The sequence below is a fragment of the Petaurus breviceps genome, unplaced genomic scaffold (assembly GCF_028583685.1).
Source record: "Petaurus breviceps papuanus isolate PSGF00001 unplaced genomic scaffold, PetGlider_PUasm1.0 76, whole genome shotgun sequence".
NCBI lineage: Eukaryota > Metazoa > Chordata > Mammalia > Diprotodontia > Petauridae > Petaurus > Petaurus breviceps.
In genome coordinates this window covers 10,766,633-10,788,454 of record NW_027186473.1, presented here as the reverse complement: position 1 = coordinate 10,788,454, position 21,822 = coordinate 10,766,633, and the positions used below count along the sequence as shown (strand labels likewise).

The 21,822-nt window shown below is 37.4% G+C and overlaps 1 protein-coding gene across 10 annotated transcripts in view; it reads right to left on the bottom strand.

Moving 5' to 3' along the window:
- Positions 1-21,822, bottom strand: part of FIP1L1 (factor interacting with PAPOLA and CPSF1) — a 99,322-nt gene that overhangs the window by 15,795 nt on the left and 61,705 nt on the right. For 9 of the 10 annotated variants that reach the window (XM_069105232.1, XM_069105234.1, XM_069105233.1 and 6 more), the window contains one exon: positions 20,100-20,155. The exons of the other annotated variant lie outside the window; for it this stretch is intronic. In XM_069105232.1, coding sequence (XP_068961333.1) covers positions 20,100-20,155 — 56 coding nt within the window. The remainder of the gene's footprint in view (positions 1-20,099; positions 20,156-21,822) is intronic. 10 annotated transcript variants of the gene reach the window in all.

The window sequence follows — 21,822 nt, the reverse complement described above, 5'->3', positions numbered from 1 at the left end:
TTCTAAAGAATATCTCAGGGGCGGAGTCAAGATGGTGGAGTAAAAACAGGACCTCCGCACGTCTCCAGCTTCCACCTTCCCCAATTAATGTAAAAGGGAACTCTGAACAAACTCTGGAGCTACAGAACTCACAAAATGACACAGAGAAGCTAACCTCCTCCTGAGGACAGCCCAGCAGGCCAGCAGGAATCTGCCAGCACAGCGCTCTGGGAGCCGGCAGGTTCCCATGAGCCTGAGGTTTTAGCCCCAGGGTGGGCCTGACCAGCCCCTGGCTGGAGGGACTCCAGATCACCAGCAGCTGTGGCCATTTCCAGATTCATCAACACATAGATTCTAAGGACAAAGTGAGAGGTCAGTGCAGTGTGGACTTTGGGACCAGTAGTTGGGAGTGCATTGGCATGAAGCCGCTGAGATGCCTTGGCTAAGCTGGTGCCACGTTGCAGCTTTAGCTCCTGGCCTGCAGAGTGTAGGGGGACCAAGCGACCAGTCTGAGTGGTAATTGCTCTTGCTTTAATCTGCTTGGATCTGGATTGCAGTCTAGGGTGGAGGTCCTGGGGTGTGTGTCCATCTTGCCGGAGCATGTGGAGACCTCAGAGAGGGCACCCATCTAATACCTCTGGCAGCTGAGAAAACCCCAGCGTTTGGGACAAAAGCTCCCCTGTCTGGTGGCAGAGTCCTACTGTGGCAAAAGCCCAGGGGTCAAGTGACTGAGGGATAACATGACCAGGCAAAGGAAACAAAACAGAAAGAAGATTCCAACATTAGACTCCTATTTTGGAGACAAAAAGGAGCAAAGCATGGAATAGGAGGAAGACAGTGAAGTCAGAACTCCTGCACCAAAAGCTTCAAAGGAAAATATGAGCTGGTTACAGGCCATAGAGGACCTTAAGAAGCAGATAAGAGAAGTGGAGGAAAAATTGGGAAGAGAAATGAGAACAATGAAAAAAATTATGAAATGAGAGTCAACAACCTGAGTGAGGAAAATCATACCTTAAAAAACAGACTAACTCAAATGGAAAAAGAAGCTCAAAAAGGCAATAAGGAGAGGAATGCCTTAAAAAGTTTAATTTGCCAGATGGAAAAAGAATCTCAAAAGCTCACTAAGGAGAATCATTCCCTCGGATTTAGAATGGACCAAAGGGAAGCTAGTGCCATTAAGAGAAATCAAGATGCTGTTAAACAGATCCACAAATGAAAGAATAGAAGGCAATGTGAAATATCTCATGGGAAAAACCACTGACCTGGAAAATAGATCCAGGAGAGATAACTTAAAAATTATTGTACTACCTGAAAGCCATGATCAAAGAAAGAACCTAGAAATCATCCTCCAAGAAATTCTCAAGGAAAACTGCCCTGATGTTTTAGAACCAGAGAGCAAAATAGAGGTTGAAAGAATCCACTGATCAGCTCTTGAAAAAGATTCCAAAAAAGTAAACTCCTAGGAATATTATAGCTAGGTTCCGGAATTCCCAGATCAAGGAGAAAATATTGCAAGTAGCCAGGAAGAAACAATTTGAATATTGTGGGAACACAATCAGAATAACACAGAATCTGGCAGCTTCTACACTGAGGGATCGAAGGGCCTGGAATAAGATTTTCCAGAGGGCAAAGGAGCTGGGATTAAAACCAAGAATCACCTACCCAGCAAAACTGAGTATCATGTTTCAGGAGAAAATATGGTCATTCAGTGGAATTAGAGGACTTTCAAGCATTCTTGATGAAAAAACCAGAGTTGAATAGAAAATTTGACATTCAGATACAAGAAGCAAGAGAAGCTTGAGAAGGTAAACGGAAAAGAAATCAGAAGCCACTTATCAAAGTTGAACTATTAACATTCCTACAGGGAAAAATGATAATTATAACTGATGAAACTTTTCTCAGTATGAAAATAGTTGAAGGGAATAGAAATGTGTGTATATATGTGTGTGTGTGTATACATATGGCTATATGGGAGGGTAGTACAGGAGTATGAATACATATGTGAATGTGTGTATATATGTTTACAGGTATACATAGATAGAGGGCACAGGACCAATTTAATAGGAAGGGATGATACTTGGAGGGTGAGGTTAAGAGGCGAGAGTGGAATATGGTGGGAGGAGATGGGGAGAGAAAGAATGGGCTAAACTATCTCATTTAGAAGACGCAAGGGAAAATGGTTACAATGGAGGGGAAGAATAGGAGGGCAAAGGGGAATGGGTCAGCCTTATTCTCATTGAACTTGGCTCAGGGAGGGAATGAAATATACACTAAATAGGGTATTTCACCCTACAGGAGAGTAGTGAGGAGGGGAGGGAAGGCTGGGGGGAAGGCAAGTTGGAAGCACCCACTTTTGAAAAGGGATGGGATCAAAGTAGAGAATGGAACAGTTGGGGGGTGGGATAGGAGGGAGGGAAATATATAGTCAGTCTTTTACAACATATCTATGTTAATGTTTTGTATTATCTACACATGTACAACCTATACTGAACTGCTGCTTATCTTGCCAGTAAGGGTGTGTGACAAGGGAGGAAGGGAATGAATCTGGAATTCAAAGTTTTAAAATCAAATGTTTTATACACACACACACTATTATGAATACTATTTTACATGTAATTGGGAGATAAGATATACAGGCACTGGGGCATAGAGATCCACCATGCCCTACTGGAAAAGTTGAAGGGGGTGTGGGAGAATATATGGGGGAGAGAGGACTGGAGGAGGGGATATCCCATGGGATTGCTGTTTTGGGGTGGTGGGTAGGGGAGAAACAGGGAGAAAATTTGTAACTCAAAATCTGGTAGAAATGAATGATGTAAATCAGAAGTTAATAAAGCATTTGAAAAATGAAAAAAAAATCTCAGAGGGTTTTCTTCAGCAAAATAAAAAGTCAAGAAACTATTGCTGACAAACATAAGAAGAATTAAAAGAAATTAAGTTCCATTTAAGTGTGTACAACTATGGGATATACATTAAGAAGGAAAGAATGTTGAGATAAGAAGCTTGTCAAGGAAATGGGAAGATAGGACTTGTAAAGTTCCAATAAGACCTGAGGATCATCACCAAAAATTCTGCTATCTGGCAAATGGAAGAAATGGGATCGTGAACATACATAAAGTTCCAGAAAACCAAGTATTATCGTATTATCCCATTAGAGAGGCAAGTTTCCTAATTGATACAGAGCTGATCTCAAATTCAGGAAGACCTGGATTCAAGTCCTTTGATATCTCTCAATGTTAAAGGTAACCCTTCAAAATTTTAAGTTGCAAAGAAGGTGTTAACCTCAATTGGCAGAGGGAGCTTCCTCATGGGGAATTTCCTAAACCAATGAAATGGCAGTTCCATTTCCCATTGCTACTCCAAGTAGCCTCTTATCATTCCCAAGCTTTCTCTGATATTCATTTGTTGTGCCTAAGATCTACCTAGAAAAGAAAGAGAGAAAGGTACAAAGTTCGAAAGATCTATAAAGGCAGATTGAAAGTTCTTGTTACCTTTCTTTGTCCCTTTCAAAAAGAGTAAGAGTAGAGAAAAAAATCCTTGCATTAGATTTGTGCTAATTTCAGTTGCTGTCTGTCTGATTATGTTTAATCAGAGACTCACAGAATCTAAAACTAAAAGGGACTACAGTGGTCTTTTAGTCCAAACTGTACTTGAATAAAAATCTCTACTACAACAGCCCTGAGAAATCATTAAACTTCTCCTTGAAAAGTTCCAGTGAAAGTATTACAATCCCAAGTCAGCCCATTCCACTGCTGGGTAACTCTAATTATCACCTCTTTAATTGCTCCTCAATTCTTCCTCAAATCTTTTCTCCATTGTTCCAAATGTAGTTTTTTTCAACTAATCCTTCTATGTATGGAATGGCCTTGAAGGCATCCTTCACTATATTGACTGCCTTCCACCTTACCTTATCAATGTCCTTCCTAAAATATGGTACTCAAAATTCACCACAGAACTCTAGATGTATTCTGATCAGTAGTAGAATATAGTGTCTTCTTTAAATACAACCTAAGATTACCCCTTTGTCTTTTGCACTGCCATATCATACTGAGCTCTCAGGTCCACTAAAAACTGTGATTTTTTTTTCGGGCATATTATTTTAGACAAGCCTTTCCTGTTTTGTTATAAAGTTGATTTGCTGAATCTAAGTATAAACCTTGATATTCAGCTCTATTAAATTTCATCTCATTAGATCTGAACGCAATGTTATTATCTCTCAAGATCCTTTTGGATCCCTTATCATCCAAAGTGTTAGCACACTTTCCAAATTTGCAAATGACACATCCCTACCTACATACCTCTCACTAGGAAATTTTAAACAGCACACAACAAGCACAGATCCCTGGCTACTAAGAGAGTATCTCTTCCAAAGTAACATTGAACTCTTTGTGGCCAACCATTCATTCAGTAGGAATACACCTGTGTTATTCTTTAGGCCATAATCTCTCCATCTTATTCTCACAGACGGCAGGAAAAATTTTGTCAAATGCTTCACGAAAAAGATCATTAATTATATTTAGAGAATTTTCCTAACGAAAACAAGTAATTCTTTCAGAAATGAAAACGATGTTCATCTAATATAATGTTTTTGATGAAGCCATATCTTTACAATATTAATATCCATTATAATTTTGCCAGGATTCCCAGTCAAGCTCACTAGATCCCAGTTTGCACACTCCATTTTTTTTTTCAGAATTATCTTTCTCTAGTCATGCTGTACTTCTTCATGTTCTTTCGTGGACTGGCAACAACTCAGTAATCACAATGACCAGTGTTTCAGTAATCTGGGATAGAGTTCAAATCGGACTGGTACTGAGCTCATCAGGGGCCACTGGATGATTTATTGTCTTATTTTCAATCAAACAAGCATTTCTTAAATGTTTACTATGTGCCATCCCCCTAACTCAGACTTGCTGGGTGAACTCAAGCAAGACACTTAACCTCTCAGTGGTCTAAGCAGCTCTCTAAGGCTGTAAATTACAAATTTCTACCTTCATCAATAGAGGAAATTCCTTACCAGGAGCTCTCTAAACCCATGAAGTCAGTGCCCCTATGGGTCAGGTACCAAGAATACAAAAGATACAAAAGAAACATTCCTACTCTTAAGGAGCTTATGCCATCAGGGGAAACAATGTGCACATAAGCAAATGTAAAGCAGATACAACGTAAAGAACTGTGAAGGAAATTGTAATGCCAAATGATGTTTGATCTTAGAGGTTATAGAAAGCCACAGAGTCTGACATATTAAGACCTATGTATTAGGAATATTACTTTGATAACTGAATGGGGGATGGACCTTTGTGGATAGAGACTTGAAGCAGGGAGATCCAATGGGGAGGCTATTGAAAACTGTCCAGGTGTCCAGGTAAGTGATGAAAGCATAAAATTGGGTGGTGGCTATATGAAAGAGGACAGGTACAAGAAATACTGAAGAGTAAGAATAGGTAAGACTTGTCAATTCTTTGGATATGTGGAAGAAGAACTAGAGGATAATTCTGACGTTGTGCAGCTAGGTAACTGGAAGGATGGGGGGCTTTTCACAGAAATACAGAAGATGGGAAAAAAGTTGGTTTTGTGGTGTGCCTGATAAGAAAATGGATTCCATTTTGGATAATTTGCAGTTGAGATGCTGACAGGGCTTTCCATACGGAAATGTTAAACACTCTGATGGGGGTGGGGTTGGGGTACAGGGGTAAAGTGAAGCTTAGGACAGAGTAAGGCTAGATACAGAGAATTGGGAGTCGCCTGATGAGAGAAGATAATGAACTCGTGAAAGCTGGTAAGATAAATGAAAGAAATGGAGAGAAAATCAGGAAGATAAAAAATCGAACTTGGGGTATATATACAATTAGAGGTTGCTGGGACATGGCTGATAACTCGAAGCCGAACAGGTGGCAGCAGAACTCTACTCTTTTTAGTTATCAACTTTCCATTCACCACGTTCTTTTCTCCTTTTCAGTTCAATGATTGTTATCCTTGACAGGTAAAATGGAAGGAAAATAAAACCAAGTAGTTCTGCTTAGTGTAAGAGTGGGGAACCTGGGGCTGAGGCCAATCAAAACAATGGATTTCTTCTGTGAACTTTGGATTCAGTCAAAGGAAGGACCACAAGAGGTCTCAAGGCTGCGGGTTCCCCAGCCCTGGCTTAGTGTTGTAATCTAAGTGAATGTAACACTGGACTTGGGAGTTGGGAAGGTTTGGGTTTGAATCCTTCCTCAGATACTTTTGCTGTGTTGCAAAGGACAAGTCACTCAAGCTTTCAGTTTCTTCATCTATAAAATGAAGAAGCTGGGCCTGATGACCTCTAAAGTTTCTTCCAGCTCTAAATCTGATTCCATATATCATTGATACCATCAACTTCAACCAACAGTCCTATTTTTTTTTGACTCTTCTCAGAATTTTGAGCTTTAGCATCTCTAAAACTAATTTTATGAAATCACATCGTGTTTTTGCATTTGCTTAAATATATAAACAGTAGTTATCGAGCAAAACATGAAATAACAACAAAAACTTACATAAGATTGTATATAAATTTCGATATATTATTTGCTCTGACAAATGAATAATAAATTCATCCTTTCCACCCCATCCCCCCAAGGCATCATTGAAGGATTAAGGAGAGAGGGTCTACTATCGCTACCACAACCTACTGCCAATAACAGGTAGGTAACCCCCCCAAAACCCAGAACAGTAGAGCCTCCCAGGCCAGCAGTGAATCAAAAAGCCTGCCCAAAACACTACCATCAACACCAAATGCCATCAAAAGAATAGGCAATAGGTGAAGCCGCAAGGTAGCCAACGGAAGACACAGGAGGATATACTAGAGGAAATAACTACTACCACCATTCTATCACCTCCTTGTAGTCCCCAGAGCCCCAGAGTCACAGGAACAGCAGCCCTCCACCTCCATGCCCCTCCCCATTCCCCCTGCTTCTGGCCTAAACATCGAAAAGCAAGTTCTTACTATGTCAGAAAAGAAGAGAGGATTTTTCCATCTGACTTGCAGCTGAAAACCTCCTACGTATTGCCTCCCCATTAGCTTCGAAGTGTTTACTAATGCTTATTCATTCACTGATAAAATATGATTAAGTTCAGAATATGAGATGTGAATATAACTATTACATACGGAGAAATTAGAATCACAGCAACAAATGCCAAAAGCAATCTGGTTTAGCTCTCCAATTCTAGACATGTTAATGCCTACCTATTTAAAACATTTCAATTCCAGGGAAACAGAATCTTCAGTTACTTAAGTGAAAACCACCTCCCTCCTCTGCCACTTTCCCATTTTCTCATCCCATCTTCTGATTCACTCTGCTCACATATTCTACCACTCTCTGAAATACCTATTCAATTATCAATGAATTTTCATTCATCTTAGACCTCCTCCTCTCACTTCTGGATCTCACTAGAAATTTCACCTCCCAAGAAGACATTAAATCCCTAGCCATCTTTTCCAGTAGTGGTTTGACCTTATCTCATGCTCCCACAACATGCTGGGCCAGGAGAGGAAGTCAATATACTCCTTACCCAAGTTCTTGTCATTTCTAGACCCTACTTCTGCCACCATTACTCAGCAAGGCCTCTACTCCTTTTAAGGTTTACTCTATCAAGATATATTACCATATATAATAATCATGGAAGCAGTTGTCAACTAGGTCCCAGAACATGCTCACTCCTTTCTTCTTTTTTTTTGGAGCGCAATTGAGGTTAAGTGACTTGTCCAAGGTCACATGGCTAGTTTTTGTGTTAAGTGTCTGAGGCCACATTTGAACTCAGGTCCTCCTGACTCCAGGGCCTGTGCTCTATTCACTGCGCCACCTAGCCACCCCACTTACTCCTTTCTTAAAGGAGTTTAGTATCTGGTTCTGTTTTCTTTGCCATTCTGATATCGATTATTATACTAAGGGACTTTATACATGTTTTTGCTGACTTTCTCAACTCCCACCTTTTCTTTCTACCTCAGCCACATATGAAGGTAATCACACTTGATCTCTCCATCATTCAACAAGTGTTTCATTTTCATGATGAAATTTTGTGAAATTTCTTTATCAAATCATGTCTTCCTATATACAAAGTGGTAAAGCATGGAGTTATTTGCAGGTGGGAGAATCAGGAAAGGTTTCATGTAGAATGTTATACTTGAGGGCAATTTGAAGGAATGAGGGATGCTATAAGGCAGATGTGAGGCAGTAAATTACAAGGGGTGGGGAAGTCAGAGTGAAAACATTTGGATAATCAATGGAGTGTGGTATATGAAGAGCAAAAAACAGTTTAGTTGTATTGAAGAGCAGGGGATGCAATGTGGGGGTGGGTGAGTTATGGAGGAGAATAAAGTACAATGAAGTTGTTGGTTAGAATCAGATTGTGAAAGGCTTTAAAAGGCAAATAAAATAGTTTATATTTTATCCTCAAAGTGATGGAGAGCCAACAGAATTAATTAAGTAGGGGAATAGCACAGAAAAATCTGAGGATGGCCTTAATTAGGAAGAGATTTGAGGCAGGGGAATCAATTAAGAGACTACTGCAAAAATCTAGATGAGAGGTAGTAATGAGAGCCTCTGTACCACCTGGGAGAGTAGAAAGAAAGAGTCTGAGGGAGAAATGGCAAGATTTGGCAAATGAAGGATAGCCTGTATTTATTTATATCATAACTGGTACTTTAGTAAAACTACAAGGACAATGATTTCCCCTAATTTTTATCTTGATTTTTAAAAAAGTTTTATACACATACCTTTTGTTTTCACGAGTTCCCTCATTTCCTCTTTACTACAAGCTCACCAGACAACCAAGTATTTTCAGGACAATCTTACCCAAGAGTATAAGCTGGATTTATTATGATGATAGCTTTGAGAGAAATCAGAAGCACTAAAGATTACCACTTGATTCATGGAGAAACAGGAAGTCAAGTTCCCTCAGCTACCATCATACCTATTCCAAGTCAGTTAAAGTCTGAAGGAGATAAACAGGTCAGGAGGAGGCAATGCAGGCCACTAGGGCTTTTATTCACTCTGCATAATGTCCAGGATTCTTTTGTAGAATATATCCCTATGGAACCTGAGCTGGAAAGCAATGTCCTAAAAAAAAAAATCACATCATTACCTTTCACTGCTTTTGTGGTTGTTTTTTTTTTCCCAGGAAAGCTGAAAATCATTTAGTTCCTGAATTTTAGGCTTGGCCTGTGAACCCAAGGCTTAATTGTTTTAGATTAGGAACAATATTTAAGAAAATTATTCATTTGCTCTTTTATGAATTTAAATTTTGGAGAAATTTAATGTAAATGAATTAGATTATCAGAACCACTCTAAAATTATATATCATATATTCTAAAAAACAGCAGAGGATAATTTTTAAAATTAAAGTGAAATACTGGTACTTAAAAATTAAGTACTGGTACTAAAAGTACCAAGGAAATTACCAAGCCAATAAAACAAAAACAAAAAACCTTTTTAACCTTTCAGTTGTTCTCTAAGTGTGTTTGAATTTTTAAAATTTATTTTATGTTTATTTTAAATTTCCATCATTCATTTACACAAGATTTTGAGTTACAAATTTTCTCCATCTTTCCCCTACCCACCACCCCTAAACAGCTATCCCACTGTATTCCCCCCCCCCCCAAATCTGCTCTCTCCTATATCCTCTCCCATCTCCCCTCCGACTTTCCAGTAGGGCAAGATGGATCTCTATACCCCAGTGTCTATATATCTTATTTCCCAGTTTCATGTAAAACACACATATATATACATATATATATATACACACACACACAAAACACATATATACATAAATATATATATATATTAAACATTGGATTTTAAAACTTTGAATTCCATATTCTTCCCCTTCCTCCCTCATCACCCACCCTTACTGGGTAGATAAGCAATTCCATATAGGTTGTACATGTGTAGCTGCGCAAAACGTTTCCACAGTGGATATATTATAAAAGACTCCCTCTTATCCCAACCCCCACTTGTTCTATTCTCTACTTTGATCCTGTCCTGTTTCAAAAGTGGGTGCTTCCAACTTCCCTCCCCCCGCCCCAGCCTGCCCTCGCTTCCATCATCCCTCCTCTCATCTCCTTCCTCCTACTCTCCTGTAGGGTGATACCCTAATTTACTGTGTATATCATTCCCTCCCTAAGCCAAATTCAATGAGAATAAGGTTGACCCATTCCCTTTTGCCTTCCTGTTCCTCCCCTCCATTGTAACAAGTTTTCCCTTGCCTCTTCTATATGAGATAAAGTTTACCCCATTCTGTCTCTCCCCATCTCCTCTCATTATATTCCTCTCACCTCTCAATTTCATCTTTTAAGTATCATCCCTCCCTGTAATAAATTAGTTCTGTGCCCTCTATGTATACCTGTACATATATACACACACTCACATATGTATTCATGTGCCCATATAGGTCCTATATAGACCTATATATGTATACATATATTAATACATTTATATTCCCTTCAACTATTCTCATACCGAGAAGTTTCATAAGTTACAATGATCGTTTTTCCATGTAGGAATGTAAGTAGTTCAATTTTGATATGTTCCTTATGATTTCTTTTCTGTTTACCTTCTCATGCTTCTTGTATCTGAATGTCAAATTTTCTATTCAACTCTGGTTTTTTCATCAAGAATGCTTGAAAATCCTCTATTTCATTGAATGACCATATTTTCCCCTGAAACATGATACTCAGTTTTGCTGGGTAGGTGATTTTTGGTTTTAATCCAGAATATCATATTCCAGGCCCTTTGATCCCTCAGTGTAGAAGCTGCCAGATCCTGTGTTATCCTGATTGTGTTTCCACAATATTCAGATTGCTTTTTCCTGGCTGCTTGCAATATTCTCTCCTTGATCTGGGAATTTTGGAACCTGGCTATAATACTCCTAGGAGTTTACTTTTTGGGATCTTTGTCAGGAGATGATCGGTGGATTCTTTCAACCTCTATTTTGCCCTCTGGTTCTAAAACATCAGGTTAGTTTTCTTTGAGAACTTCCTGGAGGATGATTTCTAGGTTCTTTTTCTGATCATGGTTTTCAGGTAGTCCAATAATTTTTAAATTATCTCTCTTGGATCTATTTTCCAGGTCAGTGGTTTTTCCAATAAGATATTTCACACTGCCTTCTAATTTTTTTCATTTGTTTGGATCTGTTTAATAGTATCTTGATTTCTCATAAAGTCACTAGCTTCCATTTGCTCCAATCTAATTCTGAAGGAATCATTCTCTTCAGTGAATTTTTGAGATTCTTTTTCCATCTGGCAATTTCAGATTTTTAAGGTATTCTCCTCGCTGGCTTTTTGAGCCTCTTTTGCCATTTGAGTTAGTTTATTTTTAAGGTATTATTTTCTTCAGTCAGGTTGCTGACTCTCTTTTTATAATTTTCTTGCATCATTCTCATTTCTCTTCCCAACTTTCCCTCCACTTCTCTTATTTGTTTTTCAAAATCCTTCTTAAGCTCCTCTATGGCCCGTAAGCAGCTTATTCTTTTATTGCAAGCTTCTGGTGCCGGAGTTCTGACTTTGCTATCTTCCTCCTGTTCCATGCTTTGATCTCTTTCATCCCCCCCAAAAAATTCTAAAGTTGGATTGCTGTGCTTGCTTTGCTTCCTTTGCTTTCTCATATTGTCACTCAATTACTTGAATTTTGAGCTTTTTGCCACAGTAGAACTGCTTCCAGAGAGGAAAGCTTTGTCCCAAGTTGCCAGAGCTATTAGTTGGGTGACCTTTCTGAAGCCTCCACATGCTATGGCACACTGGTCATGCACCCCAGGACCTCCACCCTAGACAGTGATCCAGTTCCAAGCAGGTTAAAGCAAGAGCTATTACCCTGGTCTTGGTCCCCCTACAATCTGCAAGCCAGGAGTTCTGAAGCAGCCACATGGCAGCCACCATGCCTCAGTCACTTCTCCGTCTGGGGGGGGGGGGGGGGGGGTGAGGGTGGGGGGCAGAGGCCAGGCCACACTTTCAGATTCCCTGTTCTCAAAGTCTATACTGACCTGTCACTTTGTCTTTGGCATTTATCAGTTGATAATTCTGGAAACCATCACAGCTACTGGCGATGCACTCTCCAGAAGTCCCTCCAGTAGCGGCTGGCTGTGGCCGCCCTGGGGCTAAAAACCTGGGCTCACATGGGGTGAGGCTCTGCTCCCAGTGCGCTGCAATGGACCTTCCCTACAGGGCTACTTTCAGTAGGAGATTTGTTTCTCTCTGTCATTTTGTGGGTTCTCTAGCCCTAAAGTTTGTTTAGAGTCATTTTTTATAGGTATATGAGGTGGTTATAGGGGGAACACAAGGAATTTTCCTGCTTCTATGCTGCCATCTTGTCTCCACCCCATCTGAATTTTTTAAAGTGTATAAATAAAAGTGTTTTACTCGATTCAAAAACTTCTAAAATCTTTGCACAAAAGCCAGCTGGCCTCTTCCTTTTCTCTTCACATGCTCTAATGTAGTTGAGAAAATTAACAATAACTTTAATACAATTTAAAATTAAATTATTAATATAAAGAACAAATTAAACAGTTGGGAAAATTTATTTAATAGAAATGTTTTGCGTCTTTTGCTATTTGCAGAAAAACTTTGCTTAATTGTAATGGCCAAGGAATTAGATTTCTTAGTTGACTCAGAATTCACCAAAATATTTTGGGATTTTTATACTTATAAAATACATAATTTTTTCTAAAACTTCAAATTCTGATTTTAGCAGAACATTTTAAACTTTCTTGGGTAATCAATCTATGACCACTCAGTGCACATAAAGACCAACATTTTAAAAAGTCACTTTTCACTTGTAGTGTTCAAATGGATGGGATAAACATTCTTGACACTATTATGGATTCTACTGCTAAATTTTTTGGAAACTATTCATAATAACATGTTGTTTTGCTGATACTTCCCCTTTTATTTTAACAGATGAATACAGAAAAAAAAAATTAGTTAACTAAATCTTATGATGCTTTAGTTTATTTTTACCAGAAATAGAAAAATGTAGTGGGAAGAATACTAAAACTGGAATCAGAAGATAGGGGGTTAAAATTCCAGCTTTGACACTCAATAGCTGTCTGATAATACTTTACAACATCTCTGAATCTCAGTTTCCTTTTCTGTAAAGTTGTGATAGTAATGTTTACAAAATGCATCTCACAAGGTTATTTGTTGTAAATAAAGTGCTTTGCAAGCCTGTAGAAAGATAATAATAACTATAATCTCTAAAAATAAAGATCCTCATGAAGGGCATTTAAACAGTGATTAAAAATTTTTAAGATTTCATTTTGGGAACTTTCTTTAAAAAGAACTCAGTAAATTCGCATTTAAACTACTAGTGGATGTATTCAATGTTGCAGATCACTTTTATATAGCTCTCATAACTTATGTAATTACTTATATTAATGAATTCTATTAACACACCGTGGTTTTGAGAAGTCCGTGATAGCCCCCTAAACAACTGAGATAAGATGTTATCTTTAGAGAAAATTTATACACTCCTCTTTTCTTCTCTCCCAATAAATCTAATATACTTCTGCCTTCTCATTCTTAGGAGGAAACAGAAGCTGTGCTGACAGCAACTGAAGGAGGTTCTATAGACTAAATGATGGTCTATGGACTACCTATTTCATAGATATCTATGAAAGTTCTCAAAGCAGCGGGGATATCTTAGTGGAAAGAACACTAGATTTGCAATCAGAAGAACTGGATTAAAATTTCAGCACCTCCACTTCTTAACTATGAGGACCTGGAAAAGGAACAATCTATTTCACTATCCTCATTTACAAAATGAGGAACTTGAACTGTAATTTGTCATCTTAAGATTCAGTCTTTCTGGGTATGAAGAGATGCATCACCAAGTTGGCTATAGTATGACTGATTTTTCAGACATAGCAACCACCAAAGATATTGGGTATAGTGTTCTGTGATGTGGAGGGAGCAGTAGGATTGATGAAATCATGGATCTTTAACATACTGAAGCAGGACACTACCTGATAGCAGGACACCTTTTGCATAGAGGAAAAACAAAACAAAATGTGTGTTTGCTAGAATTCATGTGAGAAGCTTTGTTATTATACAGAGACTTGTCTACTCTGACGTATAATAAAACTCCTGAACTATTACTCTTATGTCTACTGGCTTTATATAACAGCCCAGGTTATTATTACTGAGCTCTAAAAAGCTGATACCAATCAAAAGTCAAGAAAATGCCATTGCATAATATTCACATCTCCCTTCTTAAAAATGGGAATGTTTTATTAACAACTTTAATTAAAACGGTGCGATCACAGAATTTAAGGTATTTCAAAAAACACATTAAATCTTTTCAGTTAAATATTAGCAAAAACATAACCAAAACAAAATTCAAAAGCATACAAATAGAAAGATTCATTTTGAAATGAAAATGTACATAATACTGAATACACCTAGAAGAGAAGAATGCCAATGACTATTCCGTAAATAAGTTAGAACATGTAATTAACTTGATCATTCTATTTGCTAAGAATCTGATCTGACTCCTGAATGCACTTTGGTGTTATTTTCACTTTCCTGTGCTGATGGCTTTTATTTAAAAAAATTCCTCTGTGACTTTCTCTCACTTCCTTATCTCCATTTAAAATTTTGTCACACAACTATTCTTTTTTTTTTTTTTTAAAGCAATCGGGGTTAAGTAACTTGTTCAAGGTTACACAGCCATTTATTTCTGGGTGTGGTGCTGAGTGTCTGAGCCCAGGACACACAACTATTCTTAAAGTTCTCTATTTTAAGTCAGCAAAACTGCTTTTTCAGGTATTAGTTTAATTTTTTCAATCAGGTTATGAAAAAAACTTCAATATCCTTAAAGGAAATTACCTTTAATTGAAATAGTTTAGGCCAATGTAGATCTAGACATAAATACTTTTAATGATGATTCTTTCAGCTATAGATAACCAATTTCATTTATAACAACTAATGGTCACAGACAACATGATATGTGTGTGTGTATGTACACACACACACAAAGATACAGGTTACCTATATTTTCACACAAATTACAAATATTTACAGAATTGGGCCAAGGAAGATTAAAATCTAATTCTAAACTCCAAAGCAGATGGTTATAGCTGTTTGCTAACAAGTTAACTGAATACTGTTACATAACAGACAGCTTGCATATGCTGTTAAAGAAATAAATCTGTACTGTATCTAGTTATAATTCATAGTAAGAATTAACCAAGAGGAGTGATTTTTTTTTTAGATTAGGTAGACTTTTTGGCCAAGTTCTCAAAAAATTTTAAGCAAAACACCACTTAATTACATCTAAATAGTTGGAAGAATATTAGTATCATATATATGTGTAATATATATCAGTATCTGTGCATAAACTGTGCATACCTTTGGATTAAGCAATATTACTACTAGGCTTGTATCCCAGAATATCAGTATCATATATATATGTAATATCAGTAGGTACACTGCACTAATATAATAAAAGTAACAATTCTATCTAAATAAATTTATTTATTTAGTGCCATAACAATCAAACTACCAAAAAATTATTTTATAAAGGTAGAAAAAGTAACAAAATTCATTTGGAAGAACAAAAGGTCCAGAATATCAAGGGAATTAATAGAAAGAAAAGAAAGGGAAGGTAGCCTAGCCATATGAGATCTAAAACTGTATTATAAAGCAACAATCAACAAAACTACTGGTTAAGGAATGGATTAGGTACACAAGACACAGCAGTCAATGACTGTAGTAATCTGTTTGATAAACCCAAAGCCTCCAGATTCTGGGATAAAAACTTACTATTTGACACAAATTGATGGGAAAACTAGAATATAGTATGGCAGAAACTGGGCATAGATCAGTATCTTAGACTGTATACCAAGTTAAGGTCAAAATGGGTACCTAATTTAGACATAAAGGGTGACACCATAAGCAAATTAGGAAAGCAAGGAATAGCTTACCTGTTAGTTCTATGGGGAAGGGAATAATTTATGACCAAACAAAAGACAGAGAACAGTATGAAATGCAAAATGGATAATTTCGATTACATTAAATTAAAAAGTTTTTGCACAAACAAAGCCAATGCAACCAAGATTAGAAGCACAAAACTGGGAAATAAGTTTTATAGCCAGTGTCTCTTACAAAGGCTTCATTTCTAAAATATATATAGAGAACTGAGGGAAATCTATAAGAATACAAATAATTTCCCAATTGAGAAATGGTCAAAGGATGTGAACAGGTAGTTTTCAGAGAAAGAAACTAAAGCTATCTATAGTCATATGAAAAAATCCTCTGAAGCACTACTGATTTGAGAAACATTAAAGTAAAACTACTCTGAGGTACCACCTCACACCTATCAGAGTGGCTAATGTGACAAAAAAGGAAAATGATAAATGTTGGAGAAGATGTGGGAAAACTGGAACATTAATGCATTGTTGGTGGAATTGTGAATTGATCCAACTATTCTAGAAAACAATTTGCAATTATGCCCAAAGGGCTATAAAACTGTGCATACTTTTTGATCCAGCAATATCACTACTAGGCCTGTATCCCAAAGAAAGCATAAAAATGGAAAAGGACCCACACATACAAAAATATTTATAGCAGCTCCGTTTGTGATGGCAAAGAAGTAGAAATTGAGGGGATGCCTATCAAATGGGGAATGGCTGAACATGTTGTGGTACATGAATGTAATGCAATATACTATTGTTCTATAAGAAATGATAAGCAGGTGGATTTCAGAAAAACCTAGAAAAATCTATACAAACTGATGCAGAGTGAAGTGAACCAAATCAGTAGAACACTGTACCACAATAACTGTGCAACAACCAACTCTGATAGAATCAGCTCTTCTCTGCAATACCATGATCTAAGTCTAAGACAATTCCAAAAGACTCAAGATGGAATGTGCTATTCACATCCAGAGAAAGAACTATGGAGTCTGAATGCAGTTCAAAGCACACTACTTTCTTTTTTTGCGGTTTTACCCCTTTTGTTCTGATTCTTCTTTCACAACATCACAAATGTGGAAATGTTTAATATGATTGTACATCTATAGCCGATATCAGATTGCATGCTGTCTTGGGGAGAGGGGAGGAAAAATTTGGAACTCAAAATCTTATAAAAGTCAATGTTGAAAACTACAAATAAATAAATGAATGAATGAATAAATACATACAAAGAACTCCACCCCCCGCCCCCGCCAAACAACAGGTCTCCAGATAATTTTTCAGCCATTCAATTTTTTTTTGTAGGGCAACTGGGGTTAAGCAACTTGCCCAAGGTCACATAGCCAGTAACTGGTAAGTGTCTGAGGCCAAATTTGAACTCAGGTCCTCCTGACTCCAGGGCCTGTACTCTATTCACTACACTACCTACCTGCCCCTAGAAGTAATCTTTGAAGCCAAAAAAATGGAAAGGCTTGTATGAACAAAAGATTGTTGTCAGAGTCCAAGTGACACAGTTGAGTCAATGTCCAAACAACTATAATGTCAGACATTTTTACATGCATTATATGGATGAATTTAAGGCCCCGACATAAAATACTGTTATTCTAGAGATCATGGGAGCTGAAGGCCAGGAGATCAGTTTTGGAGAGCAGAAGCTCAAGGTGAAGAAGAGCAAAAAAGAAGGTAGAGTCATAGAAGCAAATCTGGGATTTGAAAATCAAACTCAACGTGAATGAGTAATCCCACTGAATCAATTTAGTTACTACCTGTTCTATGTGCAGTTCAATGTCAAGAGATTCTAATACTCAGTAAAAATAACATAGGGAAGACTATCACTGAGAAAGTAAAAAACAGGGAATGGCCATTACACTCTAAATCCATGGGTTCTGAACTTCTCTGCTCTATCACCTAATTCCCTGGGTGTTGGCAACGAATGAGGAAAAAGGCCACTGAATCCTCTATTGAGGGCTTTTATTTGTAGGTTACCAAATACATGGTGGAAACACCACATAAATCACTGCCTAAAATAAAAAGGCAAGGTAGAATACACATTTATAAGCAGGATGGTTATACTACATGTTGGGGGACCAGAGCTATGATTTAATTAGTACGGGGAATTCTTGGTGAACAAATTCTCTTTAACAATGCACATTTACACCTGTTGTACCTTAGAGAACTGACTAGGATCACTGAGAGATTAAGGAAGCTTTTGAGGCAGAGTGTCAGGCAGTATTTGTGACATGCTGCCTCTCCTTTCAACAATTCACTTTTATTACTGTTTTGACACACTCCAACACACAGACAACCCCCTCACAAAGCACATTTCTAAAAGGTTAAGCAAAACTGTTGAGAAGTGACTGAAACTGAGAGCATGTTATTTCTTTCTACTTTTGTTGTTTAATGTTCATGGTCAAGGATACATACTTGAATAATTTGGGATTTTGACAACCATTGCATTTAACTTTAATTTCGTGATTTATAGATTGTTGACATTTACACAAACAAAATAAACTCAGGCATACAGAGAGTCTAAATCTAAAAATATGCCACTGAATCTATCTTCAAAACATCTCTCATTCATTGTCTTCTCTCCATTCAAATGATAACCACTCCATTTCAGCATCTCAACATTACTGATTGCTAGAGACTCAATAGGCACTCCTGCTTCCAACTTCTTTCCCCTACATCTAATATTCACACAATACTAAAATAATCATCATAAAGCATAAGTATGACCATGTCATTTTTCCTGGTCAAAAACCTTCAGCAGTTAGTTCTGACAAGACCTAAGGATTAGAAATTCTTAATCTGTTTGTGTGCACATGCATGTGTGCATGCGTGTGTGTGATGGACTCTCCTCTGGCAGACTATTGAAATCTATAGTCCCCTTCTCAGAATAATGTTGCTAAATTCATAAAATAAAATGCAGTGGATTACAAATGAAACTAAATATATTGAAATATGATTATCAAAATTGTTTTTAAAAAGCAAGTTCACAGAACCCCGGCTTTAGGACTAGGATGCAGGATCCCCAGAACTCCTCTTTCTCCCAAACCCTCCCATACCTTCCCAATTACTGTAGAGGGCAACACCATCCTCCCAAGTCTCTCAGACTTGCAACCTAAGAGTCATCCTAGATTCCTCCCTTCCTCATCTGCCAACATTCAATCTGTTGCCAAGGCCTACCAATTTCACCTCTGCAATCTCTCTTGAAATGGCTCCTCCTCTCCTCTGATACTGCCACCACTCCAATGCAGGCCCTCACTCACCACTTCACACCTGAGCTATTGTGAGAGAACATGGGGGCTTCATTTGACTCAAATCTCTTCCCATTCCAATCCATTGTCCATTCAGCCACTTGAGTGATTTTCAACTTCTTACACCTTACTCCCAACCACCATGTACTCTTAGAAGCAGAGATACTGGTTTCTTTGCTGTTCTATCTCCCAGCTCTTGGCATTTTCTCTGGTTGTCCTTCTTTTGGCAGAGAGAATCTCCCTTCTCATCTCCTGACTTCCTTTAAGTCTCAACTAAAATCTCATCTTCTACAGAAGTCTTTCCCAACCCCTCTTTATTAAGCTTTCCCTCTGTTATTTACTAGTTATCCTATATAGAGCTTGTTTGTTAATAATTGTCTGCTTGTTGTCTCCCTATTAGACTGTGAGTTCCTTGAGGACAGAAATGATGCCTGTCCTGGTATCCCCAGAGTTTATCACAGTGCCTGGCATACAGCAGGCATTTAATCAATGCATACCAACTGACTAAAATACAAACTCAGGATGGCACTTATAGCCCTCTACAATCTTGGTCCAACATTTCCTTTTTTGATTTATTAAGTCACATTACATACTATACTACCCTTCACAAACTTTACCTATATAATATAGGTGTTTTTAGTTGACTTTTTACCAAAATTAAATAATTAGTGATACCATGCTTTATTTATACAAAGTGGTTGATAACTGTATCCCAAATACTATTTGCCCATTTAGTAGGAACCATAGACATATTATGCTTAGATTAGAAGCATTTTACTATATAACATGCTAGATAACCACGTAAATAAATTTTCTTTATAGTTCTATGTTCTTTTCATCACTTTGTATAATATAGTCTTAAATAATAGAAGCTTTTTTAGTTTTTATGACATATTTAAGTGTTTTAACAGTTCTAATTATATCTTAGGAAACTAATAAACTTACCATTGCCATATGGAAATGCACGAGCAGAACGACTATCATATCCAGAAGAATGCCCACTATTAGGAAAAAATACTTTATTATTAATTCCAATACATTCATACTAATTTTTTAGTTTCACTAGCTTTGCATTAAAGGTAAGAAGATATAAGGGAAAACTAAAAGAAACAATAGAATTCTAACATAAAGTATTTATTGGAAATATTTAACACAAGGGTTTACTGTTACAAATTTATTTTTTTTAAATTTTCAATGACAATCTCACTGAAAACACATGGGCTGCTAAATATTAAAATACATAAATACACAAAGCTATTCTTTATATATCTATTTTTAAAACATACTTTTAGCCAAAAACCATATATAATACAGTTGACTCCACTGGTTCAATGGCTAGCAGTTTAACTGAGTTTTTAGGTCAAAAAATTTAGAGCTGGAAGAGGTGTTAGAAGTCATCTAGTCCAACTCCCTTATTTTCCAGATAAGAAAACTGAGACTGAGAGTGGTCAAGTGATTTATCCAGAATCATAAACCCAATAAGTGCCAGGGGCTGGGTTTGAATCAGGTCTTTCTGATTCTAAATCCATCATGTTATCTATCCACTACCCTAAAATGCCTTGCTAAGGGAGAATCTCCTAACTAGGAAAATATTTCTTTCAACAAATTAAAAAATGTTTATTTATATATTCATAATTGAGATTTCTAATTTATAATGATTTCCCCCACACCTCATATTTTACTCTGCATTTTCCCTAAGTCACATTCTTTTCTCAGAAACATTTTATATAAAAGAGTTATCATTTAAGGGCAAAAAAATCCTTCAGTACATAATTCTATCACACCAAATTAGCATATCCACCAGCACAGATCACGAAAGCAGCTAGTCTTTGGTTCTGAGTACCTGAAAATAAGGGTCTAATAATTTATTTTAAAGTAATCAGAGTTAAGTAACTTGCTCAAGGTTACATGACCAGTTATTTCTGTGTGGGTGCCAAGTATCTGGGGCCGGAATTGATCCCAGGTCTCCCGACTCTGGGGCCAGCACTCTTACTCACTGCACCACCCGGCCTCCCTGGGTCTAATAATTTAAAACTAGCACTAACCTCTTATCTCTCCTTCCCTACTGTCCCCAACCTACAACTGACAATGATATATACTAGTGTGATGAACTAGATATCCTTCTCCAATTTAAAAACTGGAAGTTGAAGGATAGGTCAATAAAAACCTGTATTAATGAAATATTTATCATTAATTTGCATAAAGCAAAAGTTTTTTGCTTTTTAGAGGGCAATTGGGGTTAAGTTAGTTGCCCAAAGTCACACGGCTAGTTTTTGTGCTAAGTGTCTGAGGCCACATTTGAACTCAGGTCCTCCTGACTCCAAAGCTGGTGCTCTATTCACTGTGCCACCTAGCCGGCCCAGAAGTTTTCTGTTTTTTAGCCAAGTTAATTAAATGGTTCTCAATTGGTGATTAAGTATGAAAACATATCTAATTCATTATAGTCCACAGAGGTATAGTTTTTGCTCAACAGGACTTAAAACAAATTGGTTGATACAATTTTACCACTGGATATAGTTCTGTTTCTTAATGTTGGGTTCCTTGGCATCCAGCTGCCATATTGCTGTAGGAAATTAGAACTAGGGCCCAAACAACTCAGCTATCCACTATGCTGCTTTATTTCTAGAACCTTTCCAAACTAAGAGTACTTATTCCCTCCAGAGAATTT